The sequence below is a fragment of the Eleutherodactylus coqui genome, chromosome 3, assembly GCF_035609145.1.
Source record: "Eleutherodactylus coqui strain aEleCoq1 chromosome 3, aEleCoq1.hap1, whole genome shotgun sequence".
Taxonomy (NCBI): Eukaryota; Metazoa; Chordata; class Amphibia; order Anura; family Eleutherodactylidae; genus Eleutherodactylus; species Eleutherodactylus coqui.
The window spans coordinates 171,156,131-171,171,834 of record NC_089839.1 but is presented as its reverse complement, the minus strand read 5'-3'; the positions used below and the strand labels follow the sequence as shown (position 1 = coordinate 171,171,834).

The 15,704-nt window shown below is 42.1% G+C and overlaps 1 protein-coding gene across 1 annotated transcript in view; it reads right to left on the bottom strand.

Moving 5' to 3' along the window:
* Positions 1 to 15,704, bottom strand: part of CACNA2D3 (calcium voltage-gated channel auxiliary subunit alpha2delta 3) — a 1,017,883-nt gene that overhangs the window by 248,233 nt on the left and 753,946 nt on the right. The window contains exons 24-27 of the mRNA XM_066596541.1: positions 15,563 to 15,660; positions 14,414 to 14,507; positions 11,879 to 11,974; positions 3,275 to 3,396 (exon numbers count right to left, since the gene is read on the bottom strand). Of these exons, the coding sequence (XP_066452638.1) occupies positions 3,275 to 3,396; positions 11,879 to 11,974; positions 14,414 to 14,507; positions 15,563 to 15,660 (410 nt within the window). The remainder of the gene's footprint in view (positions 1 to 3,274; positions 3,397 to 11,878; positions 11,975 to 14,413; positions 14,508 to 15,562; positions 15,661 to 15,704) is intronic.

Sequence of the window (15,704 nt, the reverse complement as noted above, 5' to 3'; positions counted from 1 at the left end):
ATAATAAAACGGTGAAAAGACAATGTTCAAAATCCTTGTGAATTTTTAGAAAGTGAAAAAAACTAACATTCTCCATCAACATATGTATTCAGATGCTTTGGTATGATATTGAATTGTGTGGAGGTACAGATTTGGAGGAGGCTACAAAAATTGTTCCACTGTGCTGAAAGTTCCCAAGAGCACAGTGGCCTCAATAATTCTTAAATGGGGGAAGTTTGGAACAACCAGGACTCTTCCTAGAGCTGGCCAATCCACCAAATTAAGTAATCAAGGGAGAAGGGCCTTGGTAAGAGAGGTGACCAAGAACCCAATGTTCACTCTGGCACTCCAAATATCCAATGTGAAGATGGGGGAAACTTCCAGAAGGTTAACCATCACTGCAGCACTCCGCCAATCTGGGCTTTATGGCAGAGTGGCCAGAAAGAAGCCTCTCTGCAGTAAAAGACACATACAAGCCCACCTGGAATTTGCCAAAATTCATCTAAAGGACTCTCAGACTGTAAGAGACAACAGTCTCTGGTCTGATGAAACCAAGGTTTTTTGGCATGAATACTTAACATTATGTCTGGAGGAAATCTGGCACTACTCATCACCATCCCTACAGTGAAGAATGCTGGTAGCAGCATCATGCCGTGGGGGTGTTTTTCAGTGGCTGGGACAGGAAAACTGGTCAGTGTTGATGGAAAGCTGAATAGAGTACAGAGATATTCTTAATAAAAACCTAATCCAGAGTGCAAGGAACCTCAGACTGGGCAGAAGGTTCACCTTCTAACAAGACAATGACCTTAAGCATACAGCCAAGACAACACAGGAGTTGTTTTAGGGACAACTCTGTGAATGTCCTTGAGTGACCCAGCCACTGAGTGCTGACTTGAACCCAATCAAACATCTCTGGCTAGACCTAAAAAAGGCTCCACAGATGGCCCCCATCCAACCTGACAGGGCATGTCTGTAAAGAAGAATGGCAGAAAATTCCTACATTGAGGCGTGCAAACCTTGTGACATCATACCCAAGAAGAGTGGAGGCTGGAATTCCTGTACGTCAACTAACTAGTGAGTGCAGGGTGTGAATACTTATGTCAATGCAAAATGTTAGTTTTTCATTTTTTAAAATTTACAAAGATTTCGAACATTCTGTTTTCAGTTTGTCATTATGGGGTGCTGACTGCAGAATGATGGAGCAAAGCTTCATTTGTTTCTAAAATTTACACAATGCCACAACATAACAAAATGTAAAAAAAGTAAAAGGGTCTGTAGAATCTTCGAATGTGTTGTGTATTAACATTTTCCAGCTTTGGCTCCATATCTACTGTACACTCTAAATACCACCATTCCCTATCAGACAGATCAAACATACCATTCTGTTTGCCCAATTTATCAACTCTTGGATGTTTTGGGGTCATTCGGGTGATCTTTACTTATATAAAGTTTTATTGATTTATTCATTTATTGAAAGGACAGATAACCTCACAGATGGTTTGTAGATGAGGAAAATATTCAGCATAATGTGTGAATGTTGTAAGGATATAAGACAGGAGACGGGTCACAATGGGAGATGAGTAACAGGCCAGCAGCTGTAGTGTTTGAAGAGATTATAAGAAGGAAGTAGGAGAATGAGAGTCCAGTTAAAAGACACATGAAGCTATGAATATGAGAAAGTGTTAGGAGGAAAATTACTTTCCTGGTAAGATCGCAGATACAATGTAATAATTTGTTAAATTGTAATTTTGACCCAAAATCTATAATTTATGGAGAACATCTAGTGAGAAGATGTTTGTGTGAAGCATTTAATGAAAAGAAAATGTTGAGGGTATTGGATAATGGAGTTTCCATGTAAAAAAGTTCCCAGACTGTGGTACAATATTACAATGAGGACAATCCTAGCAATATCTGAATCCTCTTTATAATAAGCGTTCTGGAGTCATGGGCTACGAGGCTGGAGCCCATCAGTCAGACAACAATAGAGAGATTAATACATCTGCCACTAATGATGATCCCATGTTGCGTGGGATTTTCAAAACGTTTCTAAGCAGAATGAGTCAATTAGACAATAAAACAAATGTGGAGCTGACACCCTGAGGAAATATGGCAAAGAAGTCAATAACTTGTCTGGTTGGGATTTCTTTTGGAAAACGTTCATAAATGGCCTTAACAAATGTGGAAGATTTGAAATTCAGATTTTTATTACCTTCTCTAACCCAAAACCAGGGAGACAGTTTTGTACAAGTTTCAATAAATCTTTTAAGAAAAATATGCTACATCTGAAAGCAATTGAAACAAACAAGATGATGTTCTTGTTATGTGCAATCAAGTCGAAAATGCAACCTTGGGATGACTGTGTTGGATTTCATCAAGTCTGCTTTGGATACTTGAAATTGTGAAATCCGTGTGGTCGCTTTTGTGTGTCGTGTTGGTTGCAACTATCGATTCGCATGCAAGATCTATAGCATATTTATATTCAGAATTAAAGGGGTTTTGTCATTAAAACAAAAGATGTCCTCAGCTGTGTCCTGCCTAAAACAACAAACGAGGGCATGCCCACATCTCCTGGAGCCCTGGAACGCAGCTGGCAGTGGTGGCTTCCAGGTAGACCGGCTGGGCGGAAGCATGTGACCGCTTTGGCTAAGCAGAGGCTGCAGCATAATGTCCCCAAACTCCAGAGCTCCGCCTGTTTGTTTTACCGATTGTTGGAGGTCTCAGCACCTGGACCCCACTGATCAAAACTTTTGACACATCTCTGTGACATGTCATAGGTTTTTGAAATGTTTGCCTAGCCTTTAATGAGTAAGAGCGAGATTTATGTCTACAATTGATTGACATACAATATCCTCATCATTTTAAAAGATGGAGGGTGGCAGCATTTAAGGTGTATATTATACAGCAGTGGGAATACACTGCAGCTGTTGAAGAACCTCTTTTATAGAGTGAGGAGGAGCATTATATGCACATTAGGCCAGTAACAGACCAGAGTATTCTTTCCGTAATTATGCATCCATAATATGGATGAGTGTCTGGGCCAGACAATAGATTTGTATGTTGCTTTGAGTTCAGGTCAGGAGACCCACGGTCCGGCCGGTATACTCATTCGTATTACAGATGCAGAAATACAGGCCGAATATGCTTATCTGTCACCAGTATTAATCAGTGGCTGACACAGCACAAATAACCTTCTGCCAGTACCATCTGCATGTATTGCTCCTGCAGGAAAAGATAAGCAGTATCCAGATAGCACTGCTTATCTCTATGAAACCCTTTAGAATAAATAGATACTGACCTGTACTAAATGGTATGGAATACACAAAGCTTCCAGGAATTTGCTCAGCAGCTCGGCGGTACCACAAGGGGAAGTGGTCGGCATTATATATGCTCTCTCTATCCTCGGATGTAAGAAAATCTCTTGAAACAGAAGGAAAATAAAAGTCATGTTACTCTTTTTGTAAGACTCCACATGACAAAAATATACATTTGTAAAAAGCACTATACAAAAAAAATATCCTTAAATGTTGAGTTCAGGAGTAGTGATGAGCAAATTTTTCAAAGGTTTGGTTCAGCCAGCTTGACAAACTTTTGCAAAAAGTTCAGCTTGGTCCAAATTGCTTTAAACCCGAACTGGAAGTTCACAAAAACCTTTTGAAAATGGGTGTATAACGCTGTCTAAGAACTATAAAATCCTTGTATAATACTCTGAGAGGGTTATAAATGGCTTTTATAGCTCTTAGACAGTGTTATACACCAGTGTTTAAGCCTTGTGTTGATTGAACCAAACTAGTAGAACACTTTTTTGGGTAGAAGTTTGCGAAAAGTTTGGTTCAGGTTTGTTTTGAACCAAACTTTTAGCAGTTTGACCCAAAACAGGGTTCTACTGGATCATTTCACTATCCAGTACAATAAAATAAGATCTAATGGCACAATGCAGTAGTCCATGAAGTGCAATATAGGGTTAAATCACAAACAACGTGCACTGCACTTTGTACATCAGGACTTACATCCAATCTTTATCAGATCACATTTCTAAATTGCCTGGACTTCTGACCTTGTAGCAATGTTTGGTTGCATCCGGTCATCTAGTAATTCTATCTACCCAAATGAATAGATTCAATTAAAGGTTTTCTATTTTCATAAGTCTCGATGAATCCAGACCAAACCTTAAATGACAGCAGCAGTTGTCTTAGCTACAATGTAACTTCAGCCTACACTAAATTCTAGTAGTTTTATTACATATCATTGTATAAAATATTACAATACAGATCTTTTGGAAAATGTATCTTCTAAATTAGAGCGCTTTTACACGGGATGATTAACATTCGGATTCTTGCGATCCTGCGACAATCTGAATGATTGTTGTTCAGTGTAAATACATGCAGACAATGAACGCGAACTTGTTTGCTTCTCATTCGTTTTTCAGTTTCTACATACAGAAAAATGAACAACAGATTGTTCAGTGTAAACCTATGAATGACTGCCTGCTTACTATGAATGGAGGTAGGAGGGCCGGAACAATCCCTGACCCGCACCACCTCCACATTCATCAACAATGCTCGTACTTGTGTAAAAGCATAGGAACGATTTTTTGCTGGGATGGCCTGTCTTGCATCTGTTGCCCAGCAGATAGTCCCGTGTAAAAGCACTCTAAGGGCTTCCACCCACTAGCGTTTTTTTACTGCGAAATTCGCAGCGGTTTTTTTTTTCTGCAGGGGTCTTTGGGCTATGGGAGTTGTAAAGCTAAAATCGCGATTGCGCAAAATCGCGATTTCGCGGTAAATCGCGATTTTGCGCGATCGCGATTTTAGCTTTACAAGTCCCATAGACCCCCTGTAGAAAAAAAAAACGTGCGAATTTCGCAGTGAAAAAAAACGCTAGTGGGTGGGAGCCCTTATACTGCAAAAAAAAAATGTAACATGCTCTATTTTTTGTGCATTTGCTCACCAAAGTCACCATAGGAGTCTATGGATGGTGCAAAGGTGCACCCAATACCCACACAATACGCTGCACATTTTCATGGGGTAAAGAACACATCGGGAACTAATTCGGCTAAATTGTCATTTGAATCCCGGGTGCGACTATGTCCCACTCCCAAGTGAAATGGCCCAGCCAGCACAAAAAGTACAGTAATATGCGAGAAAGTGCAGTATTCACATCACAAATTTTGACACCTTTACTTTACTCTGCACGCTTACATCTCAGCTTCCCTTTAGAGAGTTACTCTCTCACTCCACATCACCCACACCCTGGCCAAGGATTTATGCCTAATATCACAGGAGGGAAATTTGTACACTCACTACTACCTGTGGCCTCTTCACCAAGTATCAAAATCAAACAGCTGGTCGTACTTTGAAACAGACACCTTTCTGTTCGACAAAGGTGAGGAGGAAGACTCCCTCTCCACCCATGCACTTTGGGATCCTTCACCCCAGTAATACAGCCAGTCCTCCATTCAGCCGTCTCTTCAGCCTCTGGGTCATCAGTGCCCTTTTGGACTCTGCAAGTCTCACTTCTGACAGCTCAGTTCCAAGATGGCTGTTGGCCCTTCTCCACTGTGTCACATGGAACTGCACGGCCAATCTGAGCTCTTTCTGGAAAGTTCTCTACATTTTCCACTTACTTCATTCACTTGTATTAGTAATAGCCACAGCTGATATTGCAGTCGGCATTATTGTAATTCAATCCTGGATGCCACAGAATGGCTGATAGCGGCAGGGGTTGGAACCTCGCTCTAGAGCTCAGTACATGACAGTAGTACTATTACACAGTAGAGTGCTGCGCTTTGCACCACTAATGTGGGAGGCTGGGTGCACACTTCTGGCTCAGAGCCCACTGGAGGATTTACCTATTTCCTTGGGGGTCAGTCCGAGTCTGTCTTTACCACTATGAGCAGAGCATCCCTTTCCTGTGCATGCACAGTCGCATGCAAGTGCTAGTTAAATAATAGCTTGAGGACATGGTGACAGTGAACTTACTAAAAGAGTTCAATAGGGGCTTTAATACTTTTCTTGAGCGCAATAATATTACATGTTATAGTCATTAGATTATTTCTGAAGGGTTGTTGATCCACGAAATTATACTGATTTGGAGCCGTGTGTGACCACTATTTAATAATAATATTAATAATCTTTATTTGTATAGCGCCAACATATTCTGCAGCTTTTACATAGACAGGGGGAATGCAAAAAGACAAAAAAATACAAAAAATTACAGAACCACGGTTACATAGTAATCAGTTTATGGAAACAATAGGGGTGAGGGTTCTGCTCTAATGAGCTTACATACTACAAGTAGTCGGGTGATACAGAAGGTAAAGGGCTAGAGATGTGCACGGTATGGCGGGGTGGAGAGTTAGGGATTCTATACACAGACAATGGTCAGACATTTAGCCGTGTGACGGCAGAATAGGTATGACTGCAGGAGTGGTTTATGATGGCTAGCAGGGATTGCAGTCAGTAGGTCAGGGAGCATGTTATCAGGTGGTGTACAGAGGGGTTTGATTTAGGGAATGCGGTATGCCTCCCTGAAGAGGTGCGTTTTTAGAGCACGCCTGAAGTTCTGCGAGTCCTGGATTGCCCGGGTATCCTTTGGTAGTGCGTTCCAGAGGACCGGTGCTGCTCTGGAGAAGTCTTGGAGGCGGGAATGAGAAGTTCGAATTAAAGGGGCGCTCAGTCTGGTTTCATTAGCAGAGCGGAGAGCCCGGGCTGGTTGATGGATTGAGATGAGGAAGGCAATATAGGGTGGCGCTGCGCTGTGGAGGGCTTTGTGGATGAAGGTAGTGAGTTTAAATTGAATTCTGTATTTAACGAGCAGCCAGTGCAGTGACCGGCACAGGGCAGAGGTGTCCGAGTAGTGGTTGTACAGGAAGATGAGCCTGGCTGCTGCATTCAGGATGGATTGAGGAGGGTAGAGACTATTTATTTCACATTGACTTTACTGCCATACAGCATTGCCATTATTAAATAATACTAGAACATTGGTCACATAGACACTTTTGGGTATTTATGGCATGAAACAAATTCTTCATCTATGAGAAAATGTTCATAGTTGATATCAGTAAGATATGCCATTATGTCTAATGGTCTAATATTGGGTCACAATGGACACAATGAAAATAGATATAATTGACTACTTTATTTATAGTTAGCTTCAGTGAGCGCATTTGTCTTCCTCTCATTTCTTATGTTTGAGGCATATAATTCATTTCTCTACATCTGTAGGAATGGGGCCCAGTGACTTGCAGCAGATGCTAAGATAAGCCAAAGCAATACACCACAGAGTACTGCATTGAAAGCTGCAAAGTGAACTCTACAAACAGCCTAACATAAAACTGCTGTGTTCTGAGATCAAGGTCAAGGAGGATAAGCAGCATCTCAGTCTAAACTCAAGAGCATAAAAACACCAAAGAAAGCTGGCATTAAACAAATTAACCAGACAGAATTCCACATCTGTGGCGCGGAGCATCTGAAAGCTATAATATCATACAATTTAGTACATTAGGGAATCCGGGCCATATTTTCAGACTTTCACAATTGTGATACATTTTCAGAGTTTCATATTAAGGAATTATGACTTAATGCAGGGGAAGTCCTCTGTTCAGTATCATCATCTCTTGGCCAAAGTACACAGTGGCTACAAAGAGTGTCTCTCACTCTGGAGAATCTGTCTTGTATTGCTTTACATGCATAACCTATTAATATGAATGGGTGTAAGGGGCTTCCCTTAAAAAGGTCAATGGGTTCCCATGGTGATGGGCAAAAAGGCAACAAAATGTGCAACAAATTGGTCGCATGCGACATATGTGAGGCAATTTGAACTGAGCATACTCTTAAAGACATTATCTGATTTGCAACTTCCAATATAAGACAACTGTTTTCTAAAACACAGGTAGAAAGGAGCTGAGAATGTATATAGTGTGCTGGGGTGTTGTGTGGTTCGAAGAGAGAAGCAGGAGCTTCTGAACATTAAGTGAGGACTGGATGATTACTTGAAGCTACAGTAGCGCCCCTCTCTGGCGGAGTCACTGGTCTGGGTTCAATGAACTGCGGGAGTGGAAAAGAATATTCCAGAGGAGCAACATCCTGCAGGAGGACTTTGGGATCATCGTCTAGAGTTGCAGGATGCTTGATTACAGAACGTTTCGTAATTGGGGCCAGCCTTGGTAAACATTGGTGTGCACACCAGCAAGGATGAGTTAACTTACTTGTAGCCCTGCTGCAAACTAGAGAAAGCGTGAGTACTAGATTCACATGTCAGAAGCATTTATCCACAGTTCTACTAGATAGGACTGAACTGTTATTCAAATATAAGCCCTTCCCTGAAAATCAATCCAAAAATGTGTAAAAAATAAAAAAAAATGTATACTCACCTCTCTGTAGCTGCCAGGGCTCAGCCACGTTCAGCCGGCTCTTCTCCTGCACTGCTCTGAGGATTTTTCAGCAGGCGGGGATTTAAAATCCCCGCCTGATGAAAGGGCTGCCTCTGATTGGCTGAGCACTTTGACCAATCAGAGGCAGCTCTCAGCTATTGAATGACAGCTGAGATCTGCCTCTGATTGGTCCCGACGCTCAGCCAATCAAAGGCGACACTCACCCATTCATGAATTCAATCAATTGATTTGAAATCCCCACCTGCTGTATACTACTCAGAGCAGTGCAGGAGAAGAGCCGGCTACATGCGGCAGAGCCCCAGCAGCTGCAGAGAGGTGAGTATACATTTTTTTTATGTTTAACACATTTTTGGATTGATTTTTAGGGAAGGGCTTATATTTGAAGCCCTTCCCTGAAAATCACTGCAGCGCTTGCCGGCAGCCCATTGCTTTTAATGGAGCCGGCTGTATTGTCGGCTCCGTTGAATTCAATGGGAGAACATTGCTCTCCTCTGCCACAGCTGTGACAGCTGTAGCAGAGGATTTCTTCATCTCCGCGGGGAGTCCCATTTTCACTAGGCACTGTGACAATGCTGTCACAGTGTCCAGTGACAATGGGACTCCCCGCAGAGATGAAGAAATCCTCTGCCACAGCTGTAGAAGAGGATCGCGATGTTCTCCCATTGAATTCAAGGGAGCCGACAATATAGCCGGCTCCATTGAAAGCAGCTGCCACCAGCCCCATTGACCACAGGTGAAACCCCTCGATGTGACAGCATCCAGGGGTTTCACATCGAAGAAATCCCCTTTTGCAGCTGTCATAGCCACAGCAGGGGATAGCGGGCAGCGCTCTTTCCGCAGTGATGCTGGCTTCGGTCACGCGAATTTTTGAACGCATAACTGATGCGTTCAAAAATTTGTGCGTCAAAATGCCCATGTGACTGAGGCCTTAGTTAGCAGTAGTCAGGTTTGTATACAGTACCGAGAAAATCATTTTGTTCTTAAATTTTCTCCTATACTGCATAATATTGTTTTTTTTCCAGTTTATTGTAACAAATATTTTCTATTTTTTAACTCTGTCATCTGCATCTTATGCTGTAACCTGTTGTCTAGGGGCGAATGATGAGAACATTGTTCTTCCTCTTTACAAGTCACTGATTAGACCACACATGGAATATTGTGGACAGTTTTGGACATCGGTACTCAAGAAGAACATATTAGAGCTTGTACAGAGCGGGTCCATTGGTGGGCAACTAAAGTAATAAATAGAATGGGAGTACTACAATACCCAGGGAGGTTATCAGAATTGGGATTATTTAATTTAGAAAAAAGACATCTGAGGGGCGACCTAATAACTAAGTATGAATATATCAGGGGACAATACAGAGATCTCTCCCATCATCTGTTTATACCCAGGACTGTGACTGTAACAAGGGGTTTCCCTCTACGTGTAGTGGAAAGAAGGTTTCTACACTGACATAGCAGGGGGTTCTTTACTGTAAAGGCCCATTTAGACAGGACGAATGCAAGGCAAATGACGCCCGACACTCGTTCCCCTATACACACCATGCTGTTGCACGGGTGCTAGTATTGCTGGCGCGCTCACAGAGCGGCCAACAGGGGGGCAGGGAGGCTGCAGCATAAATGATGGACGATTAGCTGAACGATGAGCGTTCAGTATAAACAGCAGCTGTTCAATATTGAATGGCCGCTATGTTAAGTGAATGGAGAGCGAGGAATAAAATCTCCTCCAGCCTCCCCGCTGTGAGCCAGCGATACTAGCTCCCGTGCAGCAGAACTGGAGCGAGTACATGCGGGGACGAGTGTTGGGCATCTTTTGCCTGGCATTTGTCCTGTTTAAATGGGCCTTAAGAGCAGTGAGACTATAGAACTCTCTGCCTAAGGATATGGTGATAGCAAATGCAATAAAAGAGTACCAGAGGGGTCTGGTTGCCTTTTTTCAGCATTATAATATTATATGTTATGATCATTAATAACTTCAGAAGGGTCGGTGATCTAGGGATTATTCCAATTGCCAGATTGGAGTCGGGAAGGAATTTTTTCCCTTAAATGGGGAAAATTGCCTTCTACTTCATTGTTTTTTTTGCCTTCCTTTGGATCAACATTGGGGGTTAATAGGCTGAACTAGTTGGACATATGTCTTTTTTCAGCTTTACATACTATGTTATTGTGTCACCTAGCACCACCAGCGACATGGGCATTGTACAATACTTAAAGGGGTTGTCCCGCGAAAGCAAGTGGGGTTATACACTTCTGTATGGCCATATTAATGCACTTTGTAATGTACATCGTGCATTAAATATGAGCCATACAGAAGTTATTCACTTACCTGCTCCGTTGCTGGCGTCCTCGTCTCCATGGATCCGTCTAATTCTGATGTCTTCTTGCTTTTTTAGACGCGCTTGCGCTGTGTGGTCTTCTTCCTGGTGAATGGGGCCACTCGTGCCGGAGAGCTGGTCATTGTAGCTCCGCCCCGTCACGTGTGCCGATTCCAGCCAATCAGGAGGCTGGAATCGGCAATGGACCGCACAGAGCCCACGGTGCACCATGGGAGAAGACCCGCGGTGCATCGTGGGTGAAGATCCCGGCGGCCATCTTGGTGAAGGAAGAAGGAAGAAGAAGGAAGACGTCGCAGAGCGGGGATTCGGGTAAATAATATGTTTTTTTTTTTTTAACACATTCCTTGGGGTTGTCCTGCGCCGAACAGGCGGCCTATGAAAAAAAAAAACCCCGTTTCGGCGCGAGACAACCCCTTTATTTGCCCCGTGGTGGTGCTGAAGGAAAACTGAACACTCAGTGCCAGTTTTTCCACAGATAACAATTTGCTGGTGGGAGCTGACCAGGGTAAATCTGGTGATCAGCAGTTTGTCTACCTACCTTTCGATCAAGCAAGGGTTGCCTGAAATGGACAACCATTTTAAGTAATCATTTACACACTTTGTACAATGACTTTTCATTAGAAGGATCCCCTGAAAATAAATAAGCTGATCATAGAGTAACTTAGGGTGATTTCCCACCTGCACAAGGTTTCCACTCGGGAAGCAGGAAAGGGGAATCCCCGTAGTCCACTGGCTCAGTCTTAGGATGGAACCGAATAGCACTGAATGGACTCCATTGACCATAATAGGGTCTACTCGTTTCCACTCAGCTGCCCGGCTTTTAGATGTATTTTGAGCTAGATCTGCAGCGTAACCTCCACCCAGAGGTTCCAACGCAGATGTGAAACTACCCTTACTGTTGAGGTGTAATCTTTGAAGAAACCTGCCAGCAAGTGTTTCTTTTCCTTGCAGCGCCTATACAGGTGAAATTAAGTATTACACATTATTGCCTATTCAAAATCAAACTAATGGTGTAATGCATGGGAGAAACCATTTATAATAACTCTTATAACAGTGTATTTGAAAATGGATTCCAAATGAGGGATTAAAACATTCTTAAATCAATGTAATAGTAAATGAAGCTATACGCTAATATTTTTCCATCAACTAACATACAATTATTACTTACTTGTAAGTGAGCTGCTCGGGCCCCACAAAGAGATTCACACGAGTAAGTCCAGTGCGTGTTCCCAGGAAAGCTATTTCTACATCTTTGTCTGAATTTCTGCATGAAAATTTAGGAAATAAAGAAAACAATAAAGTGTGTTCCTTTTGGTGTTTTAAGGTTGCTCCAATATTTGTGACACAATTATGGGAGGATAGGTTAGAGTCTTAAACCAAATTAATATTGTTATCTCTTGGGTCAGGACTATTTATTTAAAAACTAATAGAAAAGAAAAAGAAGGTTTGGTTTATATTGATATGGGTGTGAACATACTAGGCTCCATGTACTGTATGTTATGGCATGTTTATATGTCTAAGGGTGGCTTTACACGAGTGTGTTGATGTGCGTGCATACGCGTGCACAAAAACACGCTTCTATTATAACCAATGCATTCCCTATGGTGTGTTCCCATGTCTGTGCTTTACAGGCATGTGCCTGCAAAGATAGGACATGCATGCACCACAGGGAATGCATGCATCATCTTCAATGGAGCCGTGGCTGCTGCCGGCGGCTCCATTAAAGACAATGGCCTGCCGGCACCCCTGAATTGTTTTTCAGGGAAGAGCTTTAAATATAAGCCCTTCCTGAAAAACAAGAATTTAAGTGTGAAAAAAAAACCCAAAAAACATATCTGTCCGCTGCTGCCTTGTCCCCGAGGGGATGAAGAACACATCTGCCACATGCGGCAGATGTTTCCTTCATCCTCGCTAAGAAAAAGAATTCCCTGCTGCACCTGCCACCTCTGTGACAGATGCAGCAAAGGAATTCTTCATCCCTGCGGGGAATAAAGAATTCCCTACCACAGCTGTCACAGATGACAGCTGCAGTAGGGGATCCAGCTGCCGGCATCCTGTAATTGTTTTTCAGGGAAGGGCTTTAAATATAAGCCCTTCCCTGAAAAACAAGGAAATGTGGTGTTGAAAATAAAAAAAAAATCATACTGACCTTCCTTCAGCTGCCGGGGCTCAGCCGCATCCTTAAATGCTGAAAGAACTGCATTACAGAGCCAGGGACAGCGCAGAGAGGATGCGGCTTAGCCCCAGCAGCTGAAGGAAGAGTATGATTTTCTTTTTATTTGCAACACCACATTTCCTTGTTTTTCAGGGAAGAGCTTATATTTAAAGCTCTTCCCTGAAAAACAATTCAGTGGTGCCGGCAGACCATTTTCTTCAATGGAGCTGCCGGCAGCAGCCGCGGCTCCATTGAAGGCAATGGACGGACCTTCATACACGTGTGTTTTTGCACGCACAGGGGTACACACCTATGTACGCACAAAAATACGCTTGTGTGAAGTTGCCCTAAAAGCAATTTTAAATATAATTACTTCTAATTCTGAAGTAATGCAGGAGCATACCGTTTCTCATTGCAGAGACACAGCTTAAATATAAGCCCTTCCCTGAAAAACAAGGAAATGTGGTGTTGAAAATAAAAAAAAATCATACTGACCTTCCTTCAGCTGCCGGGGCTCAGCCGCATCCTTAAATGCTGAAAGAACTGCATTACAGAGCCAGGGACAGTGCAGAGAGGATGCGGCTTAGCCCCAGCAGCTGAAGGAAGAGTATGATTTTATTTTTATTTTCAACACCACATTTCCTTGTTTTTCAGGGAAGAGCTTATATTTAAAGCTCTTCCCTGAAAAACAATTCAGGGGTGCCGGCAGACCATTTTCTTCAATGAAGCCGCCGGCAGCAGCCGCAGCTCCATTGAAAGCAATAGACGGACCTTCATACACGTGTGTTTTTGCACGCACAGGGGTACACACCTATGTACACACCTATGTATGCACAAAAATACGCTTGTGTGAAGTTACCCTAAAAGCAATTTTAAATATAATTACTTCTAATTCTGAAGTAATGCAGGAGCATACCGTTTCTCATTGCAAAGACACAACTGGTGTATGAAGATTGATTTTCAGGAAATGCACCATGGGAAAAAAAGTATGCAAATCAGTTTGCCTTTAAAAGTAGGAAAACTATCTAAGGCTAGGTTCAGTGAACCTGTCTATGGTTTCCATCTGAAATGTTAAAAATGGCATTTAGACAGAACCCTATACGGAGATATTGGCTATCATTACAGAAACGGAGACCAAAGCTGTCAGGCTCTTCCTTTTGGAGGAGATTATGGTTTGACCGGTTATGAGTGTTCTTTCTTTTGAAGGAGAGCTAATTTGAATAATTCTGTAGTAATTAAGAAAAAAATTATTATAGATGCTCAGTCTCAGACTTACATCTTAACGACCTACGTGCTGATTTTGTTGTGTCAGTATAGATTTAACAGGACCAACAGTCTAAGAATGCCCGAACCAGAGGTGAGAGAAAACAGTACAACTATGCATTCTTTTATAACAACTATAATCCATTCTTTAGAATGTGGACCAAATGCCCAGGAAAACCTGTAGAGTAGTCACTGCCTCATGTCTTGGATTGCAATGACTTTACATTGATGTTTAATACTGTCATTATTCACAACAAAGTTACATTGTGCCATACATGTACTCACTCTGATTTGTTTAGCGCCAGGCTGGTCCAGTAAGCTTCCAATGGAGCACTGACTACTGCATCAAACAAGACCTCTTGTATAAGTTCCTTGTCACCTACATCAGAAAGACCATAGTAAGGAAGTAGAAACCATTTACCTCTAAACGTGAGAGAGAGGAACAAGGTTAGATTAACAATCACTTCTGATCTACTCATTGTTGATGGGACTGAGATGTCATTCAGCCAAAAAAAGATCATTTTGTCCCATAAGAAGCAATGATTATTGGTCTTACATTCATTCTTAAGATACACACAGTAGATTAATGTCAGCCGGTCAGGGGGTTGGAAGGAATAACTGTTGGAAGAACGTTCAGTTGAACATCTGAAGAGTATGGCCATCTTAAGGTGGTCTTTACATATAATTATTTAGTCAATATAATCTTAAACAATGTCACATCTGTCCATTAGCTATGCCTGATATTATCTTATCTCCATTCACTGGTAATAAATTGCAATACCAGATACGTTAAAAAAAAAGTTTTTTTTTCTTAAACAGTCTAACATTAGTAAACATTGGATGTTTCAGCTGTAAGTATGGAGCGGGCTCTGAACATGCTTCATGGTGGCTGCCAACTGCCAAGCATACCTGAAACCCGTTCACAGTGATGGGGATCAGGGATAACGCCAATCCCAGTTGTTAATCCTTTAAATGCTGCGGTCAATGTTAACCGCTGCATGGAAGGGTCCTCTTGAGACAAGATTGTGGAGAGCCATTCAGTTACTGTGGCAGCTTAGTATCTTGTAAAGCCTTCCAGGACCATGATGGACAGCAGCCTATTAAGCCCTGCCTCTGCCAGGGCTTAATAAGATGCCATCAACTATTTAATATATTGCAATGCAAAAATATTGAAGTATATTGTGAAAGTAAGCAAACAATACAAGTTGAAGTCCTTTATGGAAATGGTGCTGTAAGGGCTGTAATGGTGATGTCTGCACACAGCAAATCCACCCTGTGTGAACAAACCCTTAGTGGTAAGGGCATAATTATCTTAATCTTAAGTATGGACACATTAAACAACTTAGACAGAAAGCATCCGAACAAACTTAGGGAATTAAATCAATTCAAAGAGTATTGCTAATTTAAAAAAAATACAATTATATTAGTACTTACATTCCAGTAATGGCTCTTTTCCTCTGAGGTATTTTTTAATAGCGTTTAACTGAGTGAGGTGTCGATGTTCTGGGTGCAGATCAGTATTGCAGTAGGTCCTACAAATAAGAAGTAGTCAGTTATCTATCAGTATTTTGTGTGT